At 43.9% G+C, this 26,673-nt stretch overlaps 1 protein-coding gene across 1 annotated transcript in view; it reads right to left on the bottom strand.

Moving 5' to 3' along the window:
* Window positions 1-524: 524 nt before the first annotated feature.
* LOC144769712 (phospholipase A2 inhibitor gamma subunit A-like) overlaps window positions 525-26,673 on the bottom strand; it is a 176,241-nt gene continuing 150,092 nt past the window's right edge. Inside the window, exons 2-4 of the mRNA XM_078653893.1 lie at window positions 13,762-13,881; window positions 6,292-6,447; window positions 525-691 (exon numbers count right to left, since the gene is read on the bottom strand). Of these exons, the coding sequence (XP_078510019.1) occupies window positions 525-691; window positions 6,292-6,447; window positions 13,762-13,881 (443 nt within the window). The remainder of the gene's footprint in view (window positions 692-6,291; window positions 6,448-13,761; window positions 13,882-26,673) is intronic.

Here is a 26,673-nt window from a genome sequence, read left to right as displayed (position 1 = left end):
TCGGGTAGCACACACACACACAGAAACTGTTTGTCTTTAAGTCACGACTATAACTGCAAAGGCCATGCCCCTTTTAGAGATCCCCCACCTTAGAACCCATTTGAAATCTGCTTGTAGTTCTTCCTAAGACTATAGCTCTGTCAGTTGTGCCTATGTACCTCGAGCAAGCAGTCATTTGCCCGGTTGCATTGACCTGTTAACATGTTTCAGGTTCGACGGTACTCGCATATCTATGACCATGTTGTTTTCTATTTCACTCTACCCATTTTCACTCCCATGTACTAAGTGTATTGTTTCTATAATGTACAACACTGTATTTCAAAATGTTAATTGCTGCTGCATTTAAATAAATGCATATCATATTTTATTTAATAAATAAACACTTTTTTTTATTTTAGCAATCTTATCTAGTACATGTATCCGCAGTCCATCAGCACACTGTACAATTATACAATGTGATGCACAGCTTTTTACTGGGACCTGTTAATAAGTAACCATATGAAATAACTGATAATGATGATGCATCATCCATGAGGGTTACCTGGTTTTGAGCTTGATCTAATGTAGCTGGCACACTTGTCCTCCTTGCCTACACAGGGATTGTCCGCCACTGATTTGCATTCATCAGACGACCGGTTCTTGTAGCAGGTTGGACACTTGTATCCGTTCAGTGTCCGATTTACAGGAGGTACTAAAGGAACAAGAAAGTACATCTCAAGATTTTTTCCACCACATTTGAGAAATAAAAAATATCACAAATGTGATGATGTTGGACCCAATGTCAATGGGGGATGTATGACGTTACAACGCATACTTTTACCATGCATACCTTTACAACGCGGTTTTTACATCTCAAACCTTTACAACGCATAGCGCTTAGAGGTGCTGGATAGTGGTAAGTATAATTTTCTATTCCAACTCCAGTCCCCGTGGACACTAGGGAAGGTGTTGGATAGAAAATTAAACTTATTCCCTATCCTAGAGCGCCCCCCAGCGCAATGCGTTGCAATGGTTTGCGTTGTAATGCCTGCGTTGTAATGGTAGTGCGTGGTAAAAGTTTCGTTGTAAACGTTGTCGACCGTCAAGGGGATATGAGGACCTGTCATTACATGGACCACATCACTTCCTGTAAGACTGTCCCAGCTAGCTACCTCCACTAGGTAGCTACTCACTTCTCAAATCCCCAATTGAAAAGGAGGCCCAGGGTAAACTCCTGGAGAAACATACATTTCCAGACAGGGGATAAGCAAGTCCATCTGTACATCTCCTCTACTGGGAACATGCAGCACCAAAGCTCCTGCCGGTCTCACCTGCAATGCAGGCTGTCCCAGCATCTTTATGAATGAATGGATTAACATTTTCCTCAGAACCTCTGATCACAACATTGTGGCCTGTGGACTCCACATGATAAACTTTGGAGCCAACCCCATAGACTTCATATAATGTCGACTGTGAGGCATTTTCACTCTCCACTGGGATAGTAAAGCCACACCATCAAGGTTTATTCTTGGAGAAGTATTTAATATGGACTAAGATATAGCACGATAAAGTAAATATCACTCAACAAACTCAAGATTGCAAAGGCTTATATTTACAGGTGTGTTAAATAGTAAATTAAACACACTACATATAGAACCGTGAAAGGTCCCAACATCTTCTTGGGTCAAGGAACAACCTAGACCATTTAGATAGTGTGCATGCACTTGGTTGCTCTAATATTAGTGACCCAGTGGGCTATGCTTGAGTTGAGTCAGGGACATTTGGAACTTGCTACAAGTGATGGAATGCCACATTATTGCAACAATCTTATGATCTTTCTGACTCTGTTCTAAAGGCTCTGGCCCAGGAGGACTACTCTGCTGGTAGAAGCTTTAGCTACTCAGTTTTCAGTCAGAACACTGTTCAAAACCTATTAAGGCTGTCATTTATGCACAGCCTCTCTCTCACATGTATTTTTTATAGCACCTCTCATACCATTGCAGGTTGTTGGAGCACTTCACACACACACACACACACACACACACACGTACAGAGACAATGTATCATACATGTGTAATCGGAGTATAGAAAATGTTACATAAGGCAAAGGGGACTATAAGATGTAGGATTCACATGCTACTTATGCTGCTAGGCAGGTTTTGAGGGTGCTTAGTCTGGAGAAGCACAAATCCAAGATTCAGAACATAACACAGTGGTTAGGGTTGACTATAATAAGAACTTAATTCTACCCAATCAAACCTGTTTTTTTTTAGCAACATCAGGATAACGAAAGACTGGGGAAAACATAATTTTCTAACCTATACCATGCAGCTTGCATGCAGCTCTTTGATGAAGTTCATAGCTCACTGTTCTAGATTACCATTGCAATTTATGAACTGCACAGTTACAAAAGAATCTCTGTGACGAACGAAGCAGCCAAATCAGCTATGCACATAAAATACTGTTCTGTGAAAATGCATGGTACATGTTGTTTGCAGCAGGCATATTAACCCTCTGTATTACCTTTCCTCAAGTCAAAACGACCACTAGACAAAACTCCTCTCTCTCGCCAGCAGGTACTTTAATCACTAGAGTAATCTTGATACTTTTATTGTTACCTGACAACTTCTGAATACACAAGAAACTTGCTGTGCTTTTGAAACCAGCCCCCACTAACAAAACTGCCCTGTCACCCATCCATCCTGCAGGGGAAGCAGTGATCTCAGGTAGGGCTAGTCTAGCCTTGCCTCCTCAATGTTCTTTATCCTGATGGGCCTTGTGCAGATCATCCCATTATTAGGACAGCATCTATTACAGCTCCCCCTTTCGTGGAGGAAGTCAGCTTGTTTACTCCTCACTGGTCACACAATCCAAGCATATTCTAAGAGTACACATTTTGTCCCCAACTGGGGTAGGAAAAACCTAAAAAAGTTTATTTCAAAGTAATGCACTTGTTTTGAGCTGATGCAAAGATGTCCAAATCTATGTTTAATGTTTCACCAAGGCCTCATGATGCCCAAGGGTATTTCAAACCACTCGACTCCATGTGGCCTTTGTTTTTACAAATTAGAATATTTGGCCCTCTAGGGGTGGAATGTTCTAATAGACTTAGAGCCCTCTGTACTGGTCCCTTGCCTTTTGCTTGGGCCTTCAACACTGAAGTAAGCCTTTACTGGCCAAGTAGAGACTACTATGGCAGGCTCTAAGGCTATAATAATGTTCCATTACTAACAAAAGGTGTCTGTGGGTTTTACGAATTATACCAAGCATACCTCAGTTGGCAAGGGCATGTTATCAAATAAATACATTTCTCACTGTTGCAATTGGTAAATCTCCTCTGTTGCCAGGGACGATTGGTACCAATATCTATACTCACAGATCTACAGGTTTGGGGGCAGGCAGCACACGTACCGCAAGGATGGTGCCCTCCATTGCCGGTAGGTCCCACAGGGTCCCAACGGCCCATGGGATCTTACTCTTGGGTCTAGTGTGCACCAATTTGTCTTTGAGGTTAGAACCCCGTTTGAAGGCAAAAAGCGGGGGCAGTAAGGTGTCTGAACCAGTGTTAAGAATGGACCAATGTTTTCTAACAATTTTCTGCACATGGTTGGACATTTTGCTGTATGTGTTGACGAATGTCATCCTTTGAGTTTTATCTTTACGGATTGCAGGTTCACGGAGAGCCTCCCGGTTGTTATTCGCAGCGCCTTTCAACGATTGTCGTACTAATTTCTTTGGATATTTTCTTGCTCTCGACTGATTTTCCAAAGTGTATGCATGCTCATAAAAAGTGTCTTTAGTCCAGCAATGCCTTTGGATAAGTAAGAACTGTCCGTACAGCAGATTGTTCTTCAAGGCTCTTGGATGACAACTATCGTAGAACAGTAATGAATTGCGTGCCATAGGTTTTTTGTATAGTTCCGATCTGAGCCCTGTAGATGTTGCTGTTATTAGAAGATCTAAGAATGCTAGCTGATGTTTGTCATGCTCCACCGTGAAGCGCAAGAAGTTGTTCCTCATGTTCAACCATTGATGCAACTGCAACAAATCTTCTGTGGTTCCTCGCCAAACGACAAAAATTTTGTCGATATAGCATTTCCACCTGCTATTTTTCTGCACTGTTTTTAAACATTGGAAGACTGAGGGGCACTATTAAACTTTTTTCCCCTCATCTCTCCAATTTTACACACTATCACTTATTCACTCTCACTATTTCACGCACTGCAAATCAGTTATCCCAACACATCCGTTCCAGATACCCCCAGCTCACTTTACATCACTGGTTCAGGAGTATCCACACTAGCATCCTGTGGCCACAAGCATATTCTCCTTGGTGTGAGGAGACCCAGATGATGACAAGGGCGGTATCGGACGATAACTGTATTTTTTATACCCTAGAGATATCTTGTTGCACTTCAGTCACACAGGGTAGCAGGCTTTCTTCCTCTTTTCACATTTAGTTGTGTTCCTCTCATGCCGTACACAGGACGTATAGTTGACTCTTAAGACCCACAGACACCTTTTGTTAGTAATGGATTTAGTTTGGGGGCTGTGTCTGTTTTGAGGTCTATAAATATGCCCTTGGACCCTCCTCTTATCATTTGTTTTTTATATAATAATGTTCCACCCAATTCCGAAAATGATAGAAACCTTCAGGCATTTCTACTACCCTCCATTGCAGCCACGTTGCTATATTTTCTCATCTATACATAACAGAAACAGGCGAGGTGCCAGTTAAAAAACACTCACCCATGAACTTATTGAACATGGAGGGGTACTGTCTCAATTCTAGGGCATTAGCAAGCTTCATCTCCTGTATCTTCCTCTTTCTGCTTAATGTCTTCCTCTCTGTCCCTTTCTTTCTGTTTTATCCTGCCTGCCTTTACTTCTTTTTCACTAGTAAGCCTTTGTTTCTTGATTTGAAACTCTATATCCCACTCCCCCTCTTTGAACCTCCACCGTTCCGTTTATCTTTCAAAGTGTGCAACCCTATCTATAGGGGAAAGCAATGCTGCGGGATTAGGTATGTACCCAGTGTGGGAAAACGGGAGCACAGGAATAGCAATGGTGGAGAGTTAGAAGCTGACGAGACTATACCTAATGCTGTTTCTATTCTTGTGTTGATATTTTCACTATTAAATGTTTTGAAATTCATATTGATGTAACACATATATGTACTAGGTGCTTTCAGCTGATTACTTGTCCTTTAATTGGTGCATTTGCGGTTCTTCTTTGACAGTCCTATTAACCCCTTCCATGCTCATGACGAGCTGAGCTCGTCATGAGTTGCGCCGCACGCAAGCTCATGACGAGCTCAGCTCGTCATGTAATGCGGCTTTTTGTAAATTGCCGCACAGCGCGAAAAAAGCCGCCGCACGCATGCGGTTAATTTATGCCAAATAGCTGCAGATTCATCAAATAATGAGTCTGCGGATTGAGCTCCCTCCTGGATTCTTCGGTGATAGTAGGTGCATTGCTTTTCTTGGGCTTCTAAATAGCAGCCATCCTAGGGCCATATGTATCAAGGCCAAATGGGTTCGCAAACCAGTGTTTGCGTACCCATTTTCGTAAAATGGTATGTATGAAAAGATTTAGGTGCAAAATAAGGAATCGCAAAATTTGCCATTCCTTATTTTGCGATTGCATTTCAGGAATCGCAAATTTTGCGATTCCTTAAATGCAATGTATAAAGCAAAAATAATTTTCAAAATGCCCTTAAGGAATCGCAAATTACCACCAACTTCTAGTTGGTGGTAAGTTGCGATTTCCTTGAAAAATGCACATTTCAGCATTTTTCAAAGTGCCATGTGATGCACATACATGCCCTTGGGGCATGTATGTGCACCACATGTGCCCCCATGCTTATTTTGGACACCCCTGCACCCTTGAAATGATTCTCAATTTGCGATTAGCAAATTGTGAATCGCAAATTGAGAATAATTTCACATTCATTCCTAAGGGACTCCTGGCCCATAGGAATGAATGGGAAATGATTCCTTAATTGCGATTAGTAATTTGCTAATCGCCATTAAGGAACTTTTAGAAATTGCTAAAAAATTGCGATTTTATACATACATACCATTTTGCGATTTCTAAATAGCGATTCCTTAAAATTCGCTATTAAGAAATCGCTAAAGGGTATGTTGATACATATGGCCCCTAGATCTTAAAAGTATGTGTTGGTAATGCTAGTATAGTGAATTTGTAAGTACAAAATATACAAATTGAGGTCCCCTTTAAACATTTGTATACCTTTTTCATTTTCAAGAACCCGGTCACAGGTTGGATGGTCAAATCAGGCATGTTCCTTACCATTCATTATTTCACGGTTACATTTGTCCGAGTCACAGCACTTTCGTGTGATCTGAAAGAAAAACTCAGCACCGGTGACCACAACTTCTTTTCCACAGGTGGCCTGTTTGCCAGACTTCAAGCAATTCTTGAACGCAGTTAAAATGACTTTGCGCCCTATGTGAAAATAACACATTTTCTGGTTAAAATAAAAGGGAACAGCAGCAACAAGCAGCCTAATATCTAACACATACAGAGGCTCTCTCTGAATGACACTGTTGCAACCTTGGGCATTTTTAGAATTTCTTCATTCCTTTCTACAGCTCCTCATTACATTATGAACTTGCTTCCTTCAGTGAAATGTGTGTTGTTGAGATCAACATCTACTCTTGTGAGTTCTAACAGCAGCAACATTTGCTTCTGGCATGGCAATAAAGTTCTATAAGTGTTCCAGAGGTTAAAATGATGTCATAATAAGTGGAAGAGGGCACAACTGATTGATGTGCAATACCAATAAAGTGACATACAATTGCATTTAAATATTGAGCTAGTAGTGTGTGGGTGAGTAACACACACTTCTCCTAACCATAAATCCCAAGACATTTTTAGCAAATTCAAGAACCTTAGCTGGTCTCCCTCTGCACTGTTTGCCAACTTCTTTCAGCATTTTGTAAATGGTCTTTCTAACCTAGTTTTCAGAATATCTTCTCAGCTATGCTCTTTAAACCAAGTTCGAATGCATTCAGGTTTAATTGCTGTTATCGGACCAGCCCGCTCATATGTTTGAACTGACTTTCTCAACAATGTTCCAGTACTTTGCCAAATTTGTATCTTCCATAAATACTATGCCAAAGGAGCGTAAAATCTCGTTCTTGTTATCCCAAAATTATGTGAAATGTCAGAAAATTGTGAAAATTTACACATAATGTACACAAAATGCACTTCGGATTATCTCAAGTGAACACTGAACGCAGGTGCGAACTTCACATTCATAGGTCTCCAACAAGGGGAATGGTTCATATTGGAAATTTCTCCTGTGGCACATTTTTTGCCAGAATCTCTCTCCCAGAAGACCTTTTATGGTTGAACATATTCACCCCAGAAAATGCAACAAATTGCACAGTGGCGTTACCTCTGACATTTTGTAAAGATTGCATAAAGGAAAATTTAGATTTTTCACAGCCTGCTGGGCAGAAAATCTGGATTTTATTAAGGACACGGAGGCTAATATTATGCAAATCTCCTTTATTACCACAGCTCAGCAGCAATAATGGAATAAAACTTTGTGAACATTCTGAAGAGAAGACTAGTCCCTCTCTGACCAGGCATCTTCCTTCTTGTCAGGCTGCGAAGAAAGATGTTCAACGTGAAGAAAAGGAAACAGGATTCCAGCGTAAAGGAACAGGATTCCAACAAATAAACTTTCAGTATCAAGATTCCAATGAATAAACTTTCAGCTCCAAGTCCAGTAGATTCTTATTCTGAAAGAAGAAGAATACATTTCCAAGACATTGTTCAAATAAAAGGGTGGGTTACAAATCATATTAAAAATAGAGGCGGGATAATATTAGCCTCCGTGTCCCTAATAAAATCCAGATTTTCTGCCCACCAGGCTGTGAAAAATCTAAATTTTATGGCACGACACGGAGGCCATATTATGCAAGTTTAAAGTGCATTAAGAACATTATCAATCACATTAGAGATTGGTCTAAAATAACAAGATCTAAACATAGTATCATTAGACCAGTCTGCCGCCTTAAAAATTTCTTGTAAACCACCACCAAGGAAATAGGCTTTGGAAGCAGAAGCGCCCCTAACGGAATGCGCTCCAAAAATAGAGGTGTTCACACCACTTTCACACATAACTCCTTTCACCCACCTGGCTAGAGTTGGAGAAGAAACTCCTTTATGGGCAAATCTAAAGTAAATTAATAATTGAGTTTCATTTGATCTTATATTGGCAGTCCTCCTCTCATATTCTTTCAGGCATTTAACCACACAGAGTCTTTCATTCTGAGGAAAGAAGGGGTAGACGATAGAGGAAGATAAAGTTTTAGTTCTTCTCTTAAGATAGAAATATACGCCCTCTGGTTGAAAAGATCTGCTAGAAATATCTAGAGTTTTGACATTGGAGGTTCTTCTGAAAGATACCAGACATAATAAAACGGTAAGTTTGAAAGAGATACGTTTTAGAGAAAGGGAAGAGTTCTCTCCCCAGGATGATAAGGTTCGGAGTACCAATGTTACGTCCCAAAGGGCGGTATATTTAGCGGTTGGTGGACTAATGACTCTCATGCTTCTCATAATTTTTTTAGTAAGTAAGTTCTGTCCAATGGAGAGACCATCAATGAGGGAATGACCTGCAGAAATTGCAGATCTATAGACATTTACGGTTCTATAAGAGAGTCCTGAAGTAAAGAGTTCAGAAAAATAGTTGACAATGTGATCATGGCTTCGTTGAAGACACCAGCGAACCCATTTGTTCCACGCCAATCGATATGCCTTCCTTGTACATTGAGCCCACGACTCAGAGATGAGTCTGAAAGCATTTGGCGAAAGCCCAGGGATTTGCCATTGTCTCCTGAAATCCTCCAAGCCGTCAGAGTTAGAAGACCCTGATCCACGAGGGGATGAACGTCTCCCTCTGGACCCAAAAGTATTTCCCTGAACGAGGGTATCAGAATTGGAAAGTCTATGCTCATTTCCAGAATGACTGGAAACCATGCTTGGGACCTCCAAAGAGGAGCTATTACAGTTATAATGTCGTGGTAGCGTCGAGCATGAAGGAGAAGCAGAGGAAGTAAAGCAAACGGTGGGAAGGCATAAGGTTTCAGTCCTCTTCAATCTTGTAGAAAGGCATCCACATTCTGAGCTTGAGGGTCCGGCCTCCAACTGAAGAATTCTTTCAGTTGTTGTTCAGACGGTCCGAGAAAAGGTCTGTCTTGTATGGACCCCATTTTGATTGAATGGTCAGAAAGGTTTGTCTGTCTAAACTCCAGTTGCTTGAGTCCCTGAAATTCCTGGAGTACCAGTCTGCGACACCATTGCTCAGGCCTGGAATGTGTTCCGCTACAACCGAACTACCTTTGTTAAAGCAATATTTCCAAAAACTCTTTGCAAGGTCCGTTAGGCCCTTGGAATGTGGACCGCCCAGTTTGTTGACATAACGGACTGCTGAAACATTGTCCATGCGTAATGTCACACAGCATTTCGCTGTTTTGGGTGTAAACAGCGAATTGCAAATGAACCTGCTAGTAATTCTAAGCAGTTGATATGCAATCTCTTCTCTTGAGTGGTCCAACGACCGCCTGTGGAGTAATTCACACATCTCGCTCCCCATCCTTCCAAGCTCGCATCTGATTCTATTATCAGATGTGGTTGTTCCACAAAAATGGCTCGGCCGTTCCATGCTTCCGCATTCCTGAGCCACCAAAGGAGTTCTGACTTCGACTCCTGATTTAGAGAAATCATATGGGAATATGAATGGTTTGATCTTAGAGCACTCGCCTTTAGTCTTTGGAGTGCTCGATAATGGAGGGGTACTGGGAAGATAGCTTGGATCGTTGAGGAAAGGAGGCCGACGATTCTTGCTGGTACTCTTAGAGGGAAGGTCTTCTTTGCGAGGGCCTTCCTCAACTCTTTCCTCACCTTCCTGACTTTTTCAGAGGGTAATTTCAGTTCCACTTTGAGAGTGTCTACCGTAAAGCGTAGGAACTGTGTTTGTTGGTTGGGAATAGTACAAGATTTCTTGATATTTATGATGAAACCTAGATGTTCTAAAATCCGGATTGTAAGTTTCATATGGGGAGATGCAGTCTCTTTCGATTGAGCCAATTTTAAGGCTAGGTATGTGATCAGTCTTACCCCTCTCTCCCTTAGCCAAGCGGTTACAGGGCGTAGTACCTTGGTAAAACACCAAGGGGCGGACGATAGACCGAACGGGAGACTGCAAAACTGGTAAAGTTTCCCTAACCAAGTGAACTGGAGAAATTTCTGGTGGGGTTCCCAGATGGGAATTGTTAAGTATGCGTCTTTCAAGTCTAACCTCGTGAGCCAATCCCCTTTTCTCAAAATGTCTCCTAGGAGGTATATACCCTCCATCTTGAAATGTTGGTAGACTACCCAACGATTTAAGTCTTTTAGGTTTATTACAGGTCTCTGTTCTTTGTTCTTCTTCTCCACTAGGAAAACATTGCTGAGGAAACCTTTTGTTTCCGTTTCGATTATTGCCCCTTTTTGTAATAGTTCTTGTACTTCTTTGGAGACTAGGTCTCGGTCTTTGAGAGAGAAAGTAATCTCGTGAGGGCGATGTGTTTGAAAGGGAATACCTAGAAAGTCTATTTTGTAACCCTTCACTGTATCTAAGACCCAACTGTCTTGTGTTACTAAGTTCCAGTTCCCAGCGAACTGGCGTAATCTCCCTCCCACCTTTGGAGGGATATCTGAATGGTCTTTCAAGGTTCCTACCTGAAGAAAAAGAACGTTGTCTCCGTTCGCCTCTGAAGGTGCGTCCTCGGTTTCTCTGTCTTTGTGGGAAGAATTGGGAGCCGTAGTTGTTGGAGAATCTTCCTCCGCGGGTGTTGAAGGGTCTTGAGGATTGTGCTCCGCGGCCGGGGAAACGACCCCGCATTCTCCCGGCCCTGGTAAAAACTCTATCACTGAATACTTTTTTGATTTCTTTCTGGGATTTCTGAATTGAGCTGAATGCGCTCACATATTTGGCCATTTCTTTGATGAAGTCTTCGCCAAAGAGTAGTCCTTGTGACTCGGCACCTCCATCTTTTTTAGCTAATTCAATGAGTTTAGGATCTATCTTAAGTAGGACTCCTTTTCTCCTTTCAGTGGAGATGGCAGTATTGGCATTGCCAACAAGGCATATCGCCCTTTGCACCCATTCTCTTAGTTCCTTGACATCTATTTGGTTATTCCCTACATATGCGGATTCTGTCATTTCGAATATTTTAGTAAGAGGTCCTATCACATCAAGAAGGCGATCCTGACATGATTTTAGCCCTTTATCTAGACCTTTTCTTGGGTCCCTGTTGTTTATGGCTATAAAAGCCACAACTTTAGGGTCTAATTCTGGGGTCATTGAGATCTTATTCGGTAGGGATGGGCGTGGGCATTCAGATCTGAGTCTAGATCTGACTTCTTGGGGTATTTCCTTTCTAAGCCAGAATGAAAGGTAGTCAACGATATGTTGTGAGGGGGTCCATTCTGGAGAGAGTGGGTGCTTAATTAGAAGGGGATCGAACATTTCTTCCCCAAATGGGTCCAGAGGCATACTGTTGGACCCTGAGGCCTTAGAAGCTCCTTCTAAGCTTCCACTTTCTCTAATATTATCATCTTCCACATCGGTGTTGAAACCTGAAGAGCACGATAGCTCAATTTCTTCTTCACAGCTTTCATCGCTGTTGATGTGGATAGGAATTTCTGGGCCTTTATCTTGCCCATCTGGGGTACCTGAGGCACCAGTCTGGTCAGCGCCCTTAAGGCCTGAAAAGGTGGAGCTTTTGGGCTTCTTTGCGCCCTTATTTGAGTTAACCCCAGTATTAGCTCTCTTTTTATTTGTTTTTGATACCCCATTGACCTTGCTAGTTGAGGGGATAGATAAATTGGAGATAGAGTTCAATTTTTTGTTAATGGCATCGTCAATTGATCCCAAGGCCTTCTCTAGAGCCTTGTTGACGAGCTCCTCTAGCTTCTGGTCAATAGAAGGAGGAGTAGTCATGGTAATTAGATATATCGCTCCCCCTTTTTTTTTATGTAAACGAAAACTCAGAGGTGATCTAAATTTGAAGTAAATCGGAAAAGTTACCGATTAATTGCGCGAAGAAAAACGTGTAGAGAGAAGACCGTAGGTGAAGACCGTTAAAATAACTGCTCCGCGGTGTAGCTGGTTGCTATGATGCACAAAATGGTTGTCACGCGTGTTGCGAGGCGTACGTGCCTTTTAAGGGCCTTTCCTTTAACGCGCGTGCGCGTCATTGCTCGGTTCGTGGCTTACCACTTTGGGTCCGAAGAGAATCCCGATGTCGATGGTGTGTGAGCCAAGCAGTTTGGAACTAGGTCGAGGCTCGAAAAAGGTCGGGTGAATGTAAGTCGGGGACCGGAAGGGTGAAGGTAGGCCGTTAGCGAGGCATGGGGTGCGCGAGGGTTGTTACTTGTGCGTGTTATTTATTTTCAAAGTATCTCCGTTAGAGAGAACAAAGATACCCGTTTGTATGGCGAATTAGGGGAGACCCTCATTTTAGTGATCAAGGTGTAAAATAGGCAAAAGCGATCCTAGTTGAGGAAAGGATTGGTGCGATTCCAAACGAAATGGGACAAGGTCACGAGTTGGCAATGAAAAAGTACTCAGGTCACTGAAGTGTGCCGAGACTGACACATAGAGGTCTAGGGACAGCGAGTGAATTAAGGGATCAAATACAACATAGCCATAAAGTACATAGTTACTGCTGATACAATTTTTTTTTTTTAAATACGCTTAAGGTAAATAAAAAACTTATAGTTCAAACCATTATAGTTATGACCAAAATATATATATAGCGTTTAACAAGCAAACAGGCAAACACCAAGTGTTATCATTAAAGCTAATCTTAAGTTAAGTTGCTAAGCTTGAAGAGCAGTACTTATCTTTCTGAGCAGCAGCAACAAAGAAGGAAGATGCCTGGTCAGAGAGGGACTAGTCTTCTCTTCAGAATGTTCACAAAGTTCTATTTCATTATGGCTGCTGAGCTGTGGTAATAAAGGAGATTTGCATAATATGGCCTCCGTGTCGTGCCATAAAATTACATAAGCTTGCTGTGAAATTAGCATGGTCTTACTTATCACATGCTGTGCTGAACTGCACCCTGAGCAAATAGGTCCAAAATATTTGAATGAATGTACTGCCCCAGAGCAGCTGCCAGGGCAGCACACTCAAGTGAAATATGGATCAGCTGTTTAAAAGCTGCTTCGTGTTTCACAGTGCAGGCGGCAACCCACCTGCACTTTTAAGGGACATTAGGAGATCCCTTTGCAGTCCGGTGCAGTCAGTGACTGCACCCTCATGCAGGGTAACGTCTGAGGTCAATGGGACCCAGTTCCTCCCCCTGGAGAAGGCTGCGGTTAGGAAGCGTACTGAAAGTGCAGTACCTTTTTTGACTCACTTTCAGTACACCTCATAAAGTCATGATCACGTCTAAACCTACGTCGGTAATAAGGCACGGGCGCCAACGCAAAGTGATTCCCTCATTTAGATGGAGCCACGCCCCCAAGCAAATGTGGAAACAACCTCTCATGATAACACTGGAGAAACTTGTGCACCAGCGCTAACTGTATTACAGAAGAGGACACACAAGCATCTGTGGCTCCTTCTGTAGTACCATTTTGCCCGGGTGGAGTTCAAACCAGGTGCACATGCCTTTTGCGCCCCCTGGGCACAATGTATAAAACAAGCCTAGGTCAGCAATGAAGAGGCAATTCATCCATGTATTGATTGACACGTACCTGTTGTTTTATTCCGCAGGCCACTGACGCAGTGAGTGACTCCTTTTTGGCAAAGTCTAAAAATGCCAGAGCAACTTTCGCTTTTGTCTTTGTAGCACTTCTCACACGTGAGGGAACTCCCTGTAAAGAAAAGAATGTTTAGATAGCCAGATTTTGTGTGCATTTAGGTTTTCCATTAGGCAACAATTTTACTACTGGGCTCAGCATGTTTTTTCAGAGACGTATATGTATGATATATGTTGGCTCTGAGAACGTTTTCAAAGGTACACCCTAGTTCTATTGTGCATCATACTGCAGGATATATATTGGTATCCGGATAAACTGCACCTAAATTTCTCACTTTGAGACTATTGTCCAATCTGTGGACTGTGTACATCAAATGATGCTGAGCCACAGTCTGGTGAATAAGTTTCTATACATTATGGACCATAAATATTGGCATGAGAAGGAAATTGCACCGGGAGTGTTAATAAGTCTGGCTTATAACTTAAAGTTTCCCTTCTGTCATTGATGTACTTTAGGAACTCACTAAGTCACCATTAATGCACTCTGTCACTCATTCCTGGACTGATAGATCGATTCATCCACCCAATGGGTCATTCTTGCATTTAGCCAATTATCCACCCACAATAAAACATCCTGACAAATGCCCATATGGACGATAAATAAAAAGAGCGCACATAAAAAAATGAAAACATACCACCTCCTAAATTTGGTGAGCAAAAGCAAATATAAAATTAAACATAGGAAGAGGTGGTCATCTTTCAATGGTATTGTACCCAGTGTACAACTCCTTTACATTCAACATAGATGCCACATTAAGTAACAATGTGTTGGCCACCTTGGAGCAGTAAAAGCTATGACACAGTGTGCAGAATACAATCTTAAAATGCTAAAGGCATGTTAAGCCAAGACATAACACTTCTAAATTTGTTGACCATCTGGGAACTATAAAGCAAATAACACTATAGACAATACCATTTCAAGATGGGAAACCATTTTAGAAATAGTGATTTGCAGTAGGATGCAGCAAATGGAATCTGGGGCAAGCGAGCTGCCGGTAGGAGTGTGGGTGAGCTGCAGGATGCTCATGAAAAAGAATGAAAGAAATGAAAGCTGACCTATGAAATAAAAACATGGAAACATGAAAACTAATGGATCGGTCACAAGCCCAGACAAAAAAGTGCCCTCATTTTCAGATGGATGTGCACATACAATCAGGACAAATACTGTTACTCACTGCCAACTACAGAAATGGGGGAAACAAATGCCCCATGCACTATGCTGTCATGGGGAGAAGCAGAATAAGAATGACACTTGAACAGATAGAAGAGGCCTGGCCCAAATGCCCTTTATGGATGTATGTAAGGAGAGTTTTTTTTGTACAAGGACCTGGCAGACATCACCCTACTTAAGGTCTAACAAGGATTACTACAATGCCAGTCTTCTTCTCAAAGGTTTGTCCAAGGTATCTGTGAGATTCTATGTAACAAAATAAATATCAGTCTACAGCCTTCAATATGGTGTCAAAACAATCCACCCATAAAGACCTATTGGAGTTAATAAATGCATTTCATATTAAGTAGGGCAGGCCTACTCCCTTTGTAACTTTTAATAATAAACATATCAGACCTGTAGCATCTGACATAATGTTTCCTAATGAACCAATCCAGACTATAGTCTTCATTATTGAGTTACCACCATACCAAAACAAAGTCTTCTTTCTCACACATACGCCGGCAACCATCAACAGTTGAAGAATAACAAATATATACAAACTTACACTTAGCAAAGCAATAGACAACCCAAATGAAATCGACCTACAAGGATTATCACCTGGCAAATCTTCAACTACATGTGTTTGTCGAAGTGAGAAACCAAACTGCACCCCTTGAATGCAATGTACATCTGTGATATTCCTTGTAATAAAATTTCTGTCTGCAGCCTTTAGCTAAGTGTAGTGACTATCCACACTTAAGGGCCTGTTGGCATTAACCAACACTTTTCACAATAAATTAGTCAGCCTTACTGCCTGGGTCATAACTTTTCATGATAAGCATACCAGAGGCAGATGGATGGCTTGCTGATGTGCAGGAAAAGTGGTAGGGCACTGTACCGCCTACTCAAGCTTCTGCCGGCGCTACCTCAGCTGTGGCTGCTGCGAGCACTACTAGTACATGGAGGCTCGAGGCCCTTCACAATCAAGGCTGCCTCCATGCCCCATAATTTTGGCTCTTTGGGACCTCTCTAGGGGGTAATGAGAATCCTATTGTCCAACAGGATAGACCACCTCCGCCTGCAGGCCTACCAGATTGTTGTAAGTCAGCCCACCTGAAGACCCACCTCAGCGCCAATGGCAAGGAAGAAGAAGCAGTGAGAGGTAGAGAGGCGGCATGGCTGGCCATGCAGCCATACAGCAATAGTACCTGTGGTTGGAAATTAGAACCTAATAGGGCACAAGAAGTGAGATGGCAGAAGTAGGCAGCAGTACTCCTTGCGCATCTAGGTACCTTGGAGCGTGGGTCAGAACTTTAGCACTGTTTCTGGGGGTCGAGCGGGTAGAAGTGGCCCAGCTAGGTCTGTGGTGCAGCTTGCCTTCCGCTGTGTGCTCCCCCACTCCTGTTCCTAGCTTAAAGTACCACAAGCTTCCTTGCATGTCCTTGATGGTTGTGCTATACAAGATTTGAGTAGTCTTCCAATAGTTTCCAACTCCAAGCCATAAAAAACACTGCATAGTGCAAAGAAAGTCGGTGCTCCATTAAAACCAAGATCTGCGCTCTACGAAGGCACTGTCAGCTTTATTCTAGAAAAACTGTTTCACTTTCAGCTGTAGAGTGCGGCGATTGACAAGAACTGTACATGACTAACTATTCAGAGGCACGCAATTTATTGCTTATGACTCACGGTCAACAGAAAAGTTGCTCCCTTCTGCGATCCCAGTAAGAACCATACAAGGGCAACATCCTAACATTTGCTGAACAATTAGAGAAACAGAGACAGGTGCCTCTTTGGGAGTGGAGTCCATCTCCCACACATCTCCTTTAATACTCAAAAGTACCAGGTGGTGTCAAACCTAACTCACTGGTTAGGGTCGAATGAGGTCGGGGAGAACACTGGTGACACTTAAAACTACTCAGAAGAGGTGCATTCAAGCTGCTAAAAGTAACAGCAGTCATTGCTCCATTCCATGAAGTGATAAGCAAACAGGATCCACCAGGAAACGCACCTTGGCCCCAGGAACATACACTTAACTAACCTACAAATGACTCTAGATGGTTGTTGGGCAGCCTGGCCTTTTTCACCATTTCATTTGCCTCTACCTTGGAAGCTACCCCCCAGTTGCAAGAAACAAGTCTGGTAGAAACAGGTACAATAGCGTGTACTTTGGTCTCTTGGGATAGATCTCCTGATCTTGCTGAAACCAGTGTAATATTAAACAACACTCAAAACTCCCCAATGCAGCAATATCAAAGCGTAAACAACGTTTACCATGTATCTTTCTCCCGGCAGGGAATCGCAACGCGGTTGTTACAAGGACCGCGTTGTGATTCTACCATTACTCCGCAAGTCCGAACAATGAATTGCGGAGCCAACATCCAGCCCCCCTCCGCAAGTCGTTGTTCTGACTTACGGAGTAATGCTATGTGGAATCACAACGCGGTTGTTGTAACGACCGCGTTGTGATTCCCTGCGAGGAGAAATACAGTGGAATAATGTCACACATTCACATCAAAGAGTTGAAATGCAGGGGACATGGGAGTTTCTGTGAAATTCATTCCAAGTGGCAGTAGACATTCTAAGGTGTCAGTCAAAGAAACTTGGCCCGCGGGTCAATTTTCTTAATACCTTGGCAATCCATGTCACTGCGATCAAAACCAAAATAGGGGCCTTAATTAATCAGTTATAGCGGCCACAAGTAGATGTGGCACAATCGGCAGTGGCTTCTACCTGCGGTCCACTGATTGGCACTAAGCAACATGAAACTCCGACTGATGAAGAGAAATTCACAACTAAAAAGACAAGTAATCCAAAAACTACCTGCAATGATAACCAGTTAAAGATGGTACCTAATGACCTCAACCTCAGAGTAAGTTGACTCTTTAGACCTCTCTAAAGAGACCTCTTCATCTCCTAAGAACAAAAGTTTTTTGGGCCAGGGCTAACTAGTCTCTGTCAAAAAGCAACAAAAACAACCAAGAAAGGCCCACAACAAGCAACCCTCTTAAGGGGGCAAAACCAAACAATTCGATCAGATTAAAATCATAAAGAGCATCTAAAAAAGCAGAGCCAGCTCCGGAGTCACCAATGGAAGCCATAGCAACAGGAGCAAGATGGAGTTCTCCAATAATAGCAAGGTCCACCTTGCAAAATATCAGTAAGGTAAAAAAAAAAGTGGGTGAGCTTCGTCCTTCCAGCACAAAAGAAGTCACCAAGAATACACGAGATACAAGCAGATCCCTGGGTTATCCAGAAGGAAACAGGTTCCAGTGACCACAACCTGCAATTAGACAAGTGGGAAATTTAACCACCAAATGGGCAGCACAGCCGATCTTAACCGATCTTAAGTCTGGATCAAAGAGTCCTACACCTCTAAAAACTATCAGTGCTGGAAGGTGTTATACTTGCAGTAGAGCATGTCAGGTACGTCCAGACCTACCAGGCATCATGGAGTTAATAGAACCAAGCAATGGTGTCCACCCTTCAGGTCACAATAAAACAGTAAAACGTCCATCGAATGATGAAGCCTGTCACTTGAAAGCTGAAAGCAAGGACCAGAACGCAGTGAAGGCACAAAACATCTGTACCTTGAAGAATAAATAATTTTTCATTAAAAAAGACAGACCAGTACAACATTAAAAAACAGATAAGGCACAATTTCAATTGATACAGTGTGCGTTTTGTTTACAAAGGAAAATTAATTTAATAACCGGTTAAAACTCTTTTGGGGCAGAGGGTACCCATGATTCCTAGGATGCAGTTCAGTTGTTTCTGAGCAAAAAACGGTATGGAGTGAGCTTGCAATTTCATTCCATGTGATGGGCTGCCACTCACAGTCCCCACACTGAGCTCCTGCTGTGCTTGTAACAGTCTATTAACTTGTACCAGGAAGTTTGTTGCCCTGCAGAGAGAGATGAAGCAACTGACTGTTAAAGAGTGTCATTATGGCGGAGTGGCAGGTTCTTATCTGGAGGCTCTGGTGGGCTAGTCAGGGCAGTTTCCATCTCAGCTGGCTGACGGCGGGACTAATGCAAAAACATGTAGTGTCGTCTTCTTGTAACTGCTGCAAAAATTACAGTAAAGGACCAACCAGGTTTGTTTCCAGGCTGGAGCCTGGTCTTTTGATGGGGAGACTCCCAGGTGGATTAGAAGAAGAATATTTTGTATTGATGGGGACATATTACTTCTGAAATAGGGTTGTGGGCCCAATCTGCATAGGTTTTCAGAATCATCCACCTGTTTTTTTTAGCCACCGCTGCTTTGTTGAGTGTATAGGCTTGTAATTTTGCTGCTTTAGTAACAATTTTTTTAAATGCAGTAAAACTGATGCTTATGCCCCATACTTTGGACACGCTAAGGGTGGTTAATGCTTGCTGAAGCACCGATAGCCAGTCATTTTTAATTGTGTGCTGGTTTTTCATTTCTGTTCAGTACAAGGCAGCCAGTGAATCTGATTTTGCCGATCTCAATATTCAAAACAGTTTTATATGTGCGTCCATCCTTACCAGGGATGGATGGATGGAATAACCCAAATTTCAATCCAACCTGAGCTTGAGAAGTTTATTGCGAAAGGCGAAAAATGTATTTGAACAGGGTAGACTGAAGTTGGTTTAGAGTGGTAGCATCCTTTCCCTTTAAAAGTTTCAAACCGTAATTAAGTGTAGGGACACACGTAACTTCTATTACTTGTAGATGGGAGTGTGATGTGCACTCCAGAAGGTGTGTATGGAGTACAAGTTGACTATGCCCCCCTGTAGCTTCGGTGGTGCACCTCATATGGCCATCTTTGCCCAAGGAACTCTCGCTAGACCATGCCCAAGGCTGATTTAAGTCAACAAAGCAGGTGTATAATTTAGAGGTCTTGTGACTAGCTTTTTCAATGCGGAGACTCATGGTAAAAAGTTTGCTCATTGTGCTCATTACAGCTCTAAACCTCATTTGTGTAATTGGAATAATGTTGCTGGCTGCAGCCCAAGCCTCAAGGTCTAATAGTAGATTGGAGGCATACAATTTGGCTTCAATGTGGATAGCGTGGTTAGTCAGTAATTCTCTGGGTTGGATCTACTGCCTGCTTTGAAGATTGGATTTACTTTTCACCCCTAAATACAAGTCCCGGGAACAGCATGGGGTAATTAACAAAGGTTTAATGTTACTTATGACCCAGGAAAGCCCTTCTCTACAGCACATCACTACCACTGACATTTTAACTGTTGCATTCTGATGACCTGCGCGGAATAACATGGAAGTTATTACCATTATTATTTAGGCAAATAATCAAATCGCACACCAGGTATGGAAGAAGAAAACAGCATTTGAGAAGTGGGGCATGGAAATTGCACAACACATGGAACTTGCATATCCATCATTCTTAGCCCCAAGCCGAAGGCAACAAACATGCAATGTTTAATTACAAACGGAAAGGTAATCTTGGAAATACTGTAGTCCATAAAGATCATGTATATGTGTCAAAGTATATGTTTTATTCTTTCTTTACTTTATATCCATAGAAACATTTTTTCACATACAAAGGGGATCCAGCCAACGCATTTCGTTCAAACAGGATTTTGAACTTTGTCAGGGCTGTAAGTAACATACAAAAAACAAGAGTAAGACAATTCTTGCTCGCACATTGAGACAATACAACACTATCTACAAATACATGAAGGGAAACAGAACAAAAGATTTGTTCACTACCATACATATAATATAACATAATACGAAACAATTATATATCAACACAAATAAAACATGACAGTGCTTTGAAATGAATCTAAATTTAGAAACAAGAATTACAAAAGAACAAAAAAAGTCACATTACACAATTATTACAAAATTATAAAGTTCAATGAACTTATGTACATGTTCAATGAACATGTAGAATTGCTTGTGTAAAGAGGGATACAGAAAAGGGGGTGGTGATGAACAGAGTGTCTGAATTAAGCAGACCACTCTTACCCAGTCCAAAGATCAGGGCTTGATCCATCACCGTTATTTATCTCACTGCCCCATCCCAGCTCAGAACCTGGCTATATGCAAATTAGTCTGTCCCTGGCCCAGTGCATCATGGGAACAGGGCAGACCAAACTACCAAGCCAATTCTTCACCAGAAAGGAGACAAGCTACCGGGGACCGGTTTCTGGCATTTCAGCCTCTTCGGCCCGGCTTGCTTGAATCCTGATGGAGCAGTGAGAAAGGGACTCATGTCTGAGTATACCCTGCCACACCTATAGCGGCCAAAAACGATACAGAAAAGGGGGTGGTGATGAACAGAGTGTCTGAATTAAGCAGACCACCCTTACCCAGTCCAAAGATCAGGGCTTGATCCATCACCGTTATTTATCTCACTGCCCCATCCCAGCTCAGAACCTGGCTATATGCAAATTAGTCTGTCCCTGGCTCAGTGCATCATGGGAACAGGGCAGACCAAACTACCAAGCCAATTCTTCACCAGAAAGGAGACAAGCTACCGGGGACCGGTTTCTGGCATTTCAGCCTCTTCGGCCCGGCTTGCTTGAATCCTGATGGAGCAGTGAGAAAGGGACTCATGTCTGAGTATACCCTGCCACACCTATAGTGGCCAAAAACGATACAGAAAAGGGGGTGGTGATGAACAGAGTGTCTGAATTAAGCAGACCACTCTTACCCAGTCCAAAGATCAGGGCTTGATCCATCACCGTTATTTATCTCACTGCCCCATCCCAGCTCAGAACCTGGCTATATGCAAATTAGTCTGTCCCTGGCCCAGTGCATCATGGGAACAGGGCAGACCAAACTACCAAGCCAATTCTTCACCAGAAAGGAGACAAGCTACCGGGGACCGGTTTCTGGCATTTCAGCCTCTTCGGCCCGGCTTGCTTGAATCCTGATGGAGCAGTGAGAAAGGGACTCATGTCTGAGTATACCCTGCCACACCTATAGTGGCCAAAAACGATACAGAAAAGGGGGTGGTGATGAACAGAGTGTCTGAATTAAGCAGACCACTCTTACCCAGTCCAAAGATCAGGGCTTGATCCATCACCGTTATTTATCTCACTGCCCCATCCCAGCTCAGAACCTGGCTATATGCAAATTAGTCTGTCCCTGGCCCAGTGCATCATGGGAACAGGGCAGACCAAACTACCAAGCCAATTCTTCACCAGAAAGGAGACAAGCTACCGGGGACCGGTTTCTGGCATTTCAGCCTCTTCGGCCCGGCTTGCTTGAATCCTGATGGAGCAGTGAGAAAGGGACTCATGTCTGAGTATACCCTGCCACACCTATAGTGGCCAAAAACGATACAGAAAAGGGGGTGGTGATGAACAGAGTGTCTGAATTAAGCAGACCACTCTTACCCAGTCCAAAGATCAGGGCTTGATCCATCACCGTTATTTATCTCACTGCCCCATCCCAGCTCAGAACCTGGCTATATGCAAATTAGTCTGTCCCTGGCCCAGTGCATCATGGGAACAGGGCAGACCAAACTACCAAGCCAATTCTTCACCAGAAAGGAGACAAGCTACCGGGGACCGGTTTCTGGCATTTCAGCCTCTTCGGCCCGGCTTGCTTGAATCCTGATGGAGCAGTGAGAAAGGGACTCATGTCTGAGTATACCCTGCCACACCTATAGTGGCCAAAAACGATACAGAAAAGGGGGTGGTGATGAACAGAGTGTCTGAATTAAGCAGACCACTCTTACCCAGTCCAAAGATCAGGGCTTGATCCATCACCGTTATTTATCTCACTGCCCCATCCCAGCTCAGAACCTGGCTATATGCAAATTAGTCTGTCCCTGGCCCAGTGCATCATGGGAACAGGGCAGACCAAACTACCAAGCCAATTCTTCACCAGAAAGGAGACAAGCTACCGGGGACCGGTTTCTGGCATTTCAGCCTCTTCGGCCCGGCTTGCTTGAATCCTGATGGAGCAGTGAGAAAGGGACTCAAGTCTGAGTATACCCTGCCACACCTATAGTGGCCAAAAACGATACAGAAAAGGGGGTGGTGATGAACAGAGTGTCTGAATTAAGCAGACCACTCTTACCCAGTCCAAAGATCAGGGCTTGATCCATCACCGTTATTTATCTCACTGCCCCATCCCAGCTCAGAACCTGGCTATATGCAAATTAGTCTGTCCCTGGCCCAGTGCATCATGGGAACAGGGCAGACCAAACTACCAAGCCAATTCTTCACCAGAAAGGAGACAAGCTACCGGGGACCGGTTTCTGGCATTTCAGCCTCTTCGGCCCGGCTTGCTTGAATCCTGATGGAGCAGTGAGAAAGGGACTCATGTCTGAGTATACCCTGCCACACCTATAGTGGCCAAAAACGATACAGAAAAGGGGTGGTGATGAACAGAGTGTCTGAATTAAGCAGACCACTCTTACCCAGTCCAAAGATCAGGGCTTGATCCATCACCGTTATTTATCTCACTGCCCCATCCCAGCTCAGAACCTGGCTATATGCAAATTAGTCTGTCCCTGGCCCAGTGCATCATGGGAACAGGGCAGACCAAACTACCAAGCCAATTCTTCACCAGAAAGGAGACAAGCTACCGGGGACCGGTTTCTGGCATTTCAGCCTCTTCGGCCCGGCTTGCTTGAATCCTGATGGAGCAGTGAGAAAGGGACTCATGTCTGAGTATACCCTGCCACACCTATAGTGGCCAAAAACGATACAGAAAAGGGGGTGGTGATGAACAGAGTGTCTGAATTAAGCAGACCACTCTTACCCAGTCCAAAGATCAGGGCTTGATCCATCACCGTTATTTATCTCACTGCCCCATCCCAGCTCAGAACCTGGCTATATGCAAATTAGTCTGTCCCTGGCCCAGTGCATCATGGGAACAGGGCAGACCAAACTACCAAGCCAATTCTTCACCAGAAAGGAGACAAGCTACCGGGGACCGGTTTCTGGCATTTCAGCCTCTTCGGCCCGGCTTGCTTGAATCCTGATGGAGCAGTGAGAAAGGGACTCATGTCTGAGTATACCCTGCCACACCTATAGTGGCCAAAAACGATACAGAAAAGGGGGTGGTGATGAACAGAGTGTCTGAATTAAGCAGACCACTCTTACCCAGTCCAAAGATCAGGGCTTGATCCATCACCGTTATTTATCTCACTGCCCCATCCCAGCTCAGAACCTGGCTATATGCAAATTAGTCTGTCCCTGGCCCAGTGCATCATGGGAACAGGGCAGACCAAACTACCAAGCCAATTCTTCACCAGAAAGGAGACAAGCTACCGGGGACCGGTTTCTGGCATTTCAGCCTCTTCGGCCCGGCTTGCTTGAATCCTGATGGAGCAGTGAGAAAGGGACTCATGTCTGAGTATACCCTGCCACACCTATAGTGGCCAAAAACGATACAGAAAAGGGGGTGGTGATGAACAGAGTGTCTGAATTAAGCAGACCACTCTTACCCAGTCCAAAGATCAGGGCTTGATCCATCACCGTTATTTATCTCACTGCCCCATCCCAGCTCAGAACCTGGCTATATGCAAATTAGTCTGTCCCTGGCCCAGTGCATCATGGGAACAGGGCAGACCAAACTACCAAGCCAATTCTTCACCAGAAAGGAGACAAGCTACCGGGGACCGGTTTCTGGCATTTCAGCCTCTTCGGCCCGGCTTGCTTGAATCCTGGTGGAGCAGTGAGAAAGGGACTCATGTCTGAGTATACCCTGCCACACCTATAGTGGCCAAAAACGATACAGAAAAGGGGGTGGTGATGAACAGAGTGTCTGAATTAAGCAGACCACTCTTACCCAGTCCAAAGATCAGGGCTTGATCCATCACAGTTATTTATCTCACTGCCCCATCCCAGCTCAGAACCTGGCTATATGCAAATTAGTCTGTCCCTGGCCCAGTGCATCATGGGAACAGGGCAGACCAAACTACCAAGCCAATTCTTCACCAGAAAGGAGACAAGCTACCGGGGACCGGTTTCTGGCATTTCAGCCTCTTCGGCCCGGCTTGCTTGAATCCTGATGGAGCAGTGAGAAAGGGACTCATGTCTGAGTATACCCTGCCACACCTATAGTGGCCAAAAACGATACAGAAAAGGGGGTGGTGATGAACAGAGTGTCTGAATTAAGCAGACCACTCTTACCCAGTCCAAAGATCAGGGCTTGATCCATCACCGTTATTTATCTCACTGCCCCATCCCAGCTCAGAACCTGGCTATATGCAAATTAGTCTGTCCCTGGCCCAGTGCATCATGGGAACAGGGCAGACCAAACTACCAAGCCAATTCTTCACCAGAAAGGAGACAAGCTACCGGGGACCGGTTTCTGGCATTTCAGCCTCTTTGGCCCGGCTTGCTTGAATCCTGATGGAGCAGTGAGAAAGGGACTCATGTCTGAGTATACCCTGCCACACCTATAGTGGCCAAAAACGATACAGAAAAGGGGGTGGTGATGAACAGAGTGTCTGAATTAAGCAGACCACTCTTACCCAGTCCAAAGATCAGGGCTTGATCCATCACCGTTATTTATCTCACTGCCCCATCCCAGCTCAGAACCTGGCTATATGCAAATTAGTCTGTCCCTGGCCCAGTGCATCATGGGAACAGGGCAGACCAAACTACCAAGCCAATTCTTCACCAGAAAGGAGACAAGCTACCGGGGACCGGTTTCTGGCATTTCAGCCTCTTCGGCCCGGCTTGCTTGAATCCTGATGGAGCAGTGAGAAAGGGACTCATGTCTGAGTATACCCTGCCACACCTATAGTGGCCAAAAACGATACAGAAAAGGGGGTGGTGATGAACAGAGTGTCTGAATTAAGCAGACCACTCTTACCCAGTCCAAAGATCAGGGCTTGATCCATCACCGTTATTTATCTCACTGCCCCATCCCAGCTCAGAACCTGGCTATATGCAAATTAGTCTGTCCCTGGCCCAGTGCATCATGGGAACAGGGCAGACCAAACTACCAAGCCAATTCTTCACCAGAAAGGAGACAAGCTACCGGGGACCGGTTTCTGGCATTTCAGCCTCTTCGGCCCGGCTTGCTTGAATCCTGATGGAGCAGTGAGAAAGGGACTCATGTCTGAGTATACCCTGCCACACCTATAGTGGCCAAAAACGATACAGAAAAGGGGGTGGTGATGAACAGAGTGTCTGAATTAAGCAGACCACTCTTACCCAGTCCAAAGATCAGGGCTTGATCCATCACCGTTATTTATCTCACTGCCCCATCCCAGCTCAGAACCTGGCTATATGCAAATTAGTCTGTCCCTGGCCCAGTGCATCATGGGAACAGGGCAGACCAAACTACCAAGCCAATTCTTCACCAGAAAGGAGACAAGCTACCGGGGACCGGTTTCTGGCATTTCAGCCTCTTCGGCCCGGCTTGCTTGAATCCTGATGGAGCAGTGAGAAAGGGACTCATGTCTGAGTATACCCTGCCACACCTATAGTGGCCAAAAACGATACAGAAAAGGGGGTGGTGATGAACAGAGTGTCTGAATTAAGCAGACCACTCTTACCCAGTCCAAAGATCAGGGCTTGATCCATCACCGTTATTTATCTCACTGCCCCATCCCAGCTCAGAACCTGGCTATATGCAAATTAGTCTGTCCCTGGCCCAGTGCATCATGGGAACAGGGCAGACCAAACTACCAAGCCAATTCTTCACCAGAAAGGAGACAAGCTACCGGGGACCGGTTTCTGGCATTTCAGCCTCTTCGGCCCGGCTTGCTTGAATCCTGATGGAGCAGTGAGA

This window comes from Lissotriton helveticus, chromosome 7, assembly GCF_964261635.1.
Source record: "Lissotriton helveticus chromosome 7, aLisHel1.1, whole genome shotgun sequence".
In the NCBI taxonomy this organism is placed as follows: Eukaryota; Metazoa; Chordata; class Amphibia; order Caudata; family Salamandridae; genus Lissotriton; species Lissotriton helveticus.
The sequence above is the reverse complement of the archived record's forward strand: the minus strand, read 5'-3'. Positions and strand labels throughout refer to the sequence as shown.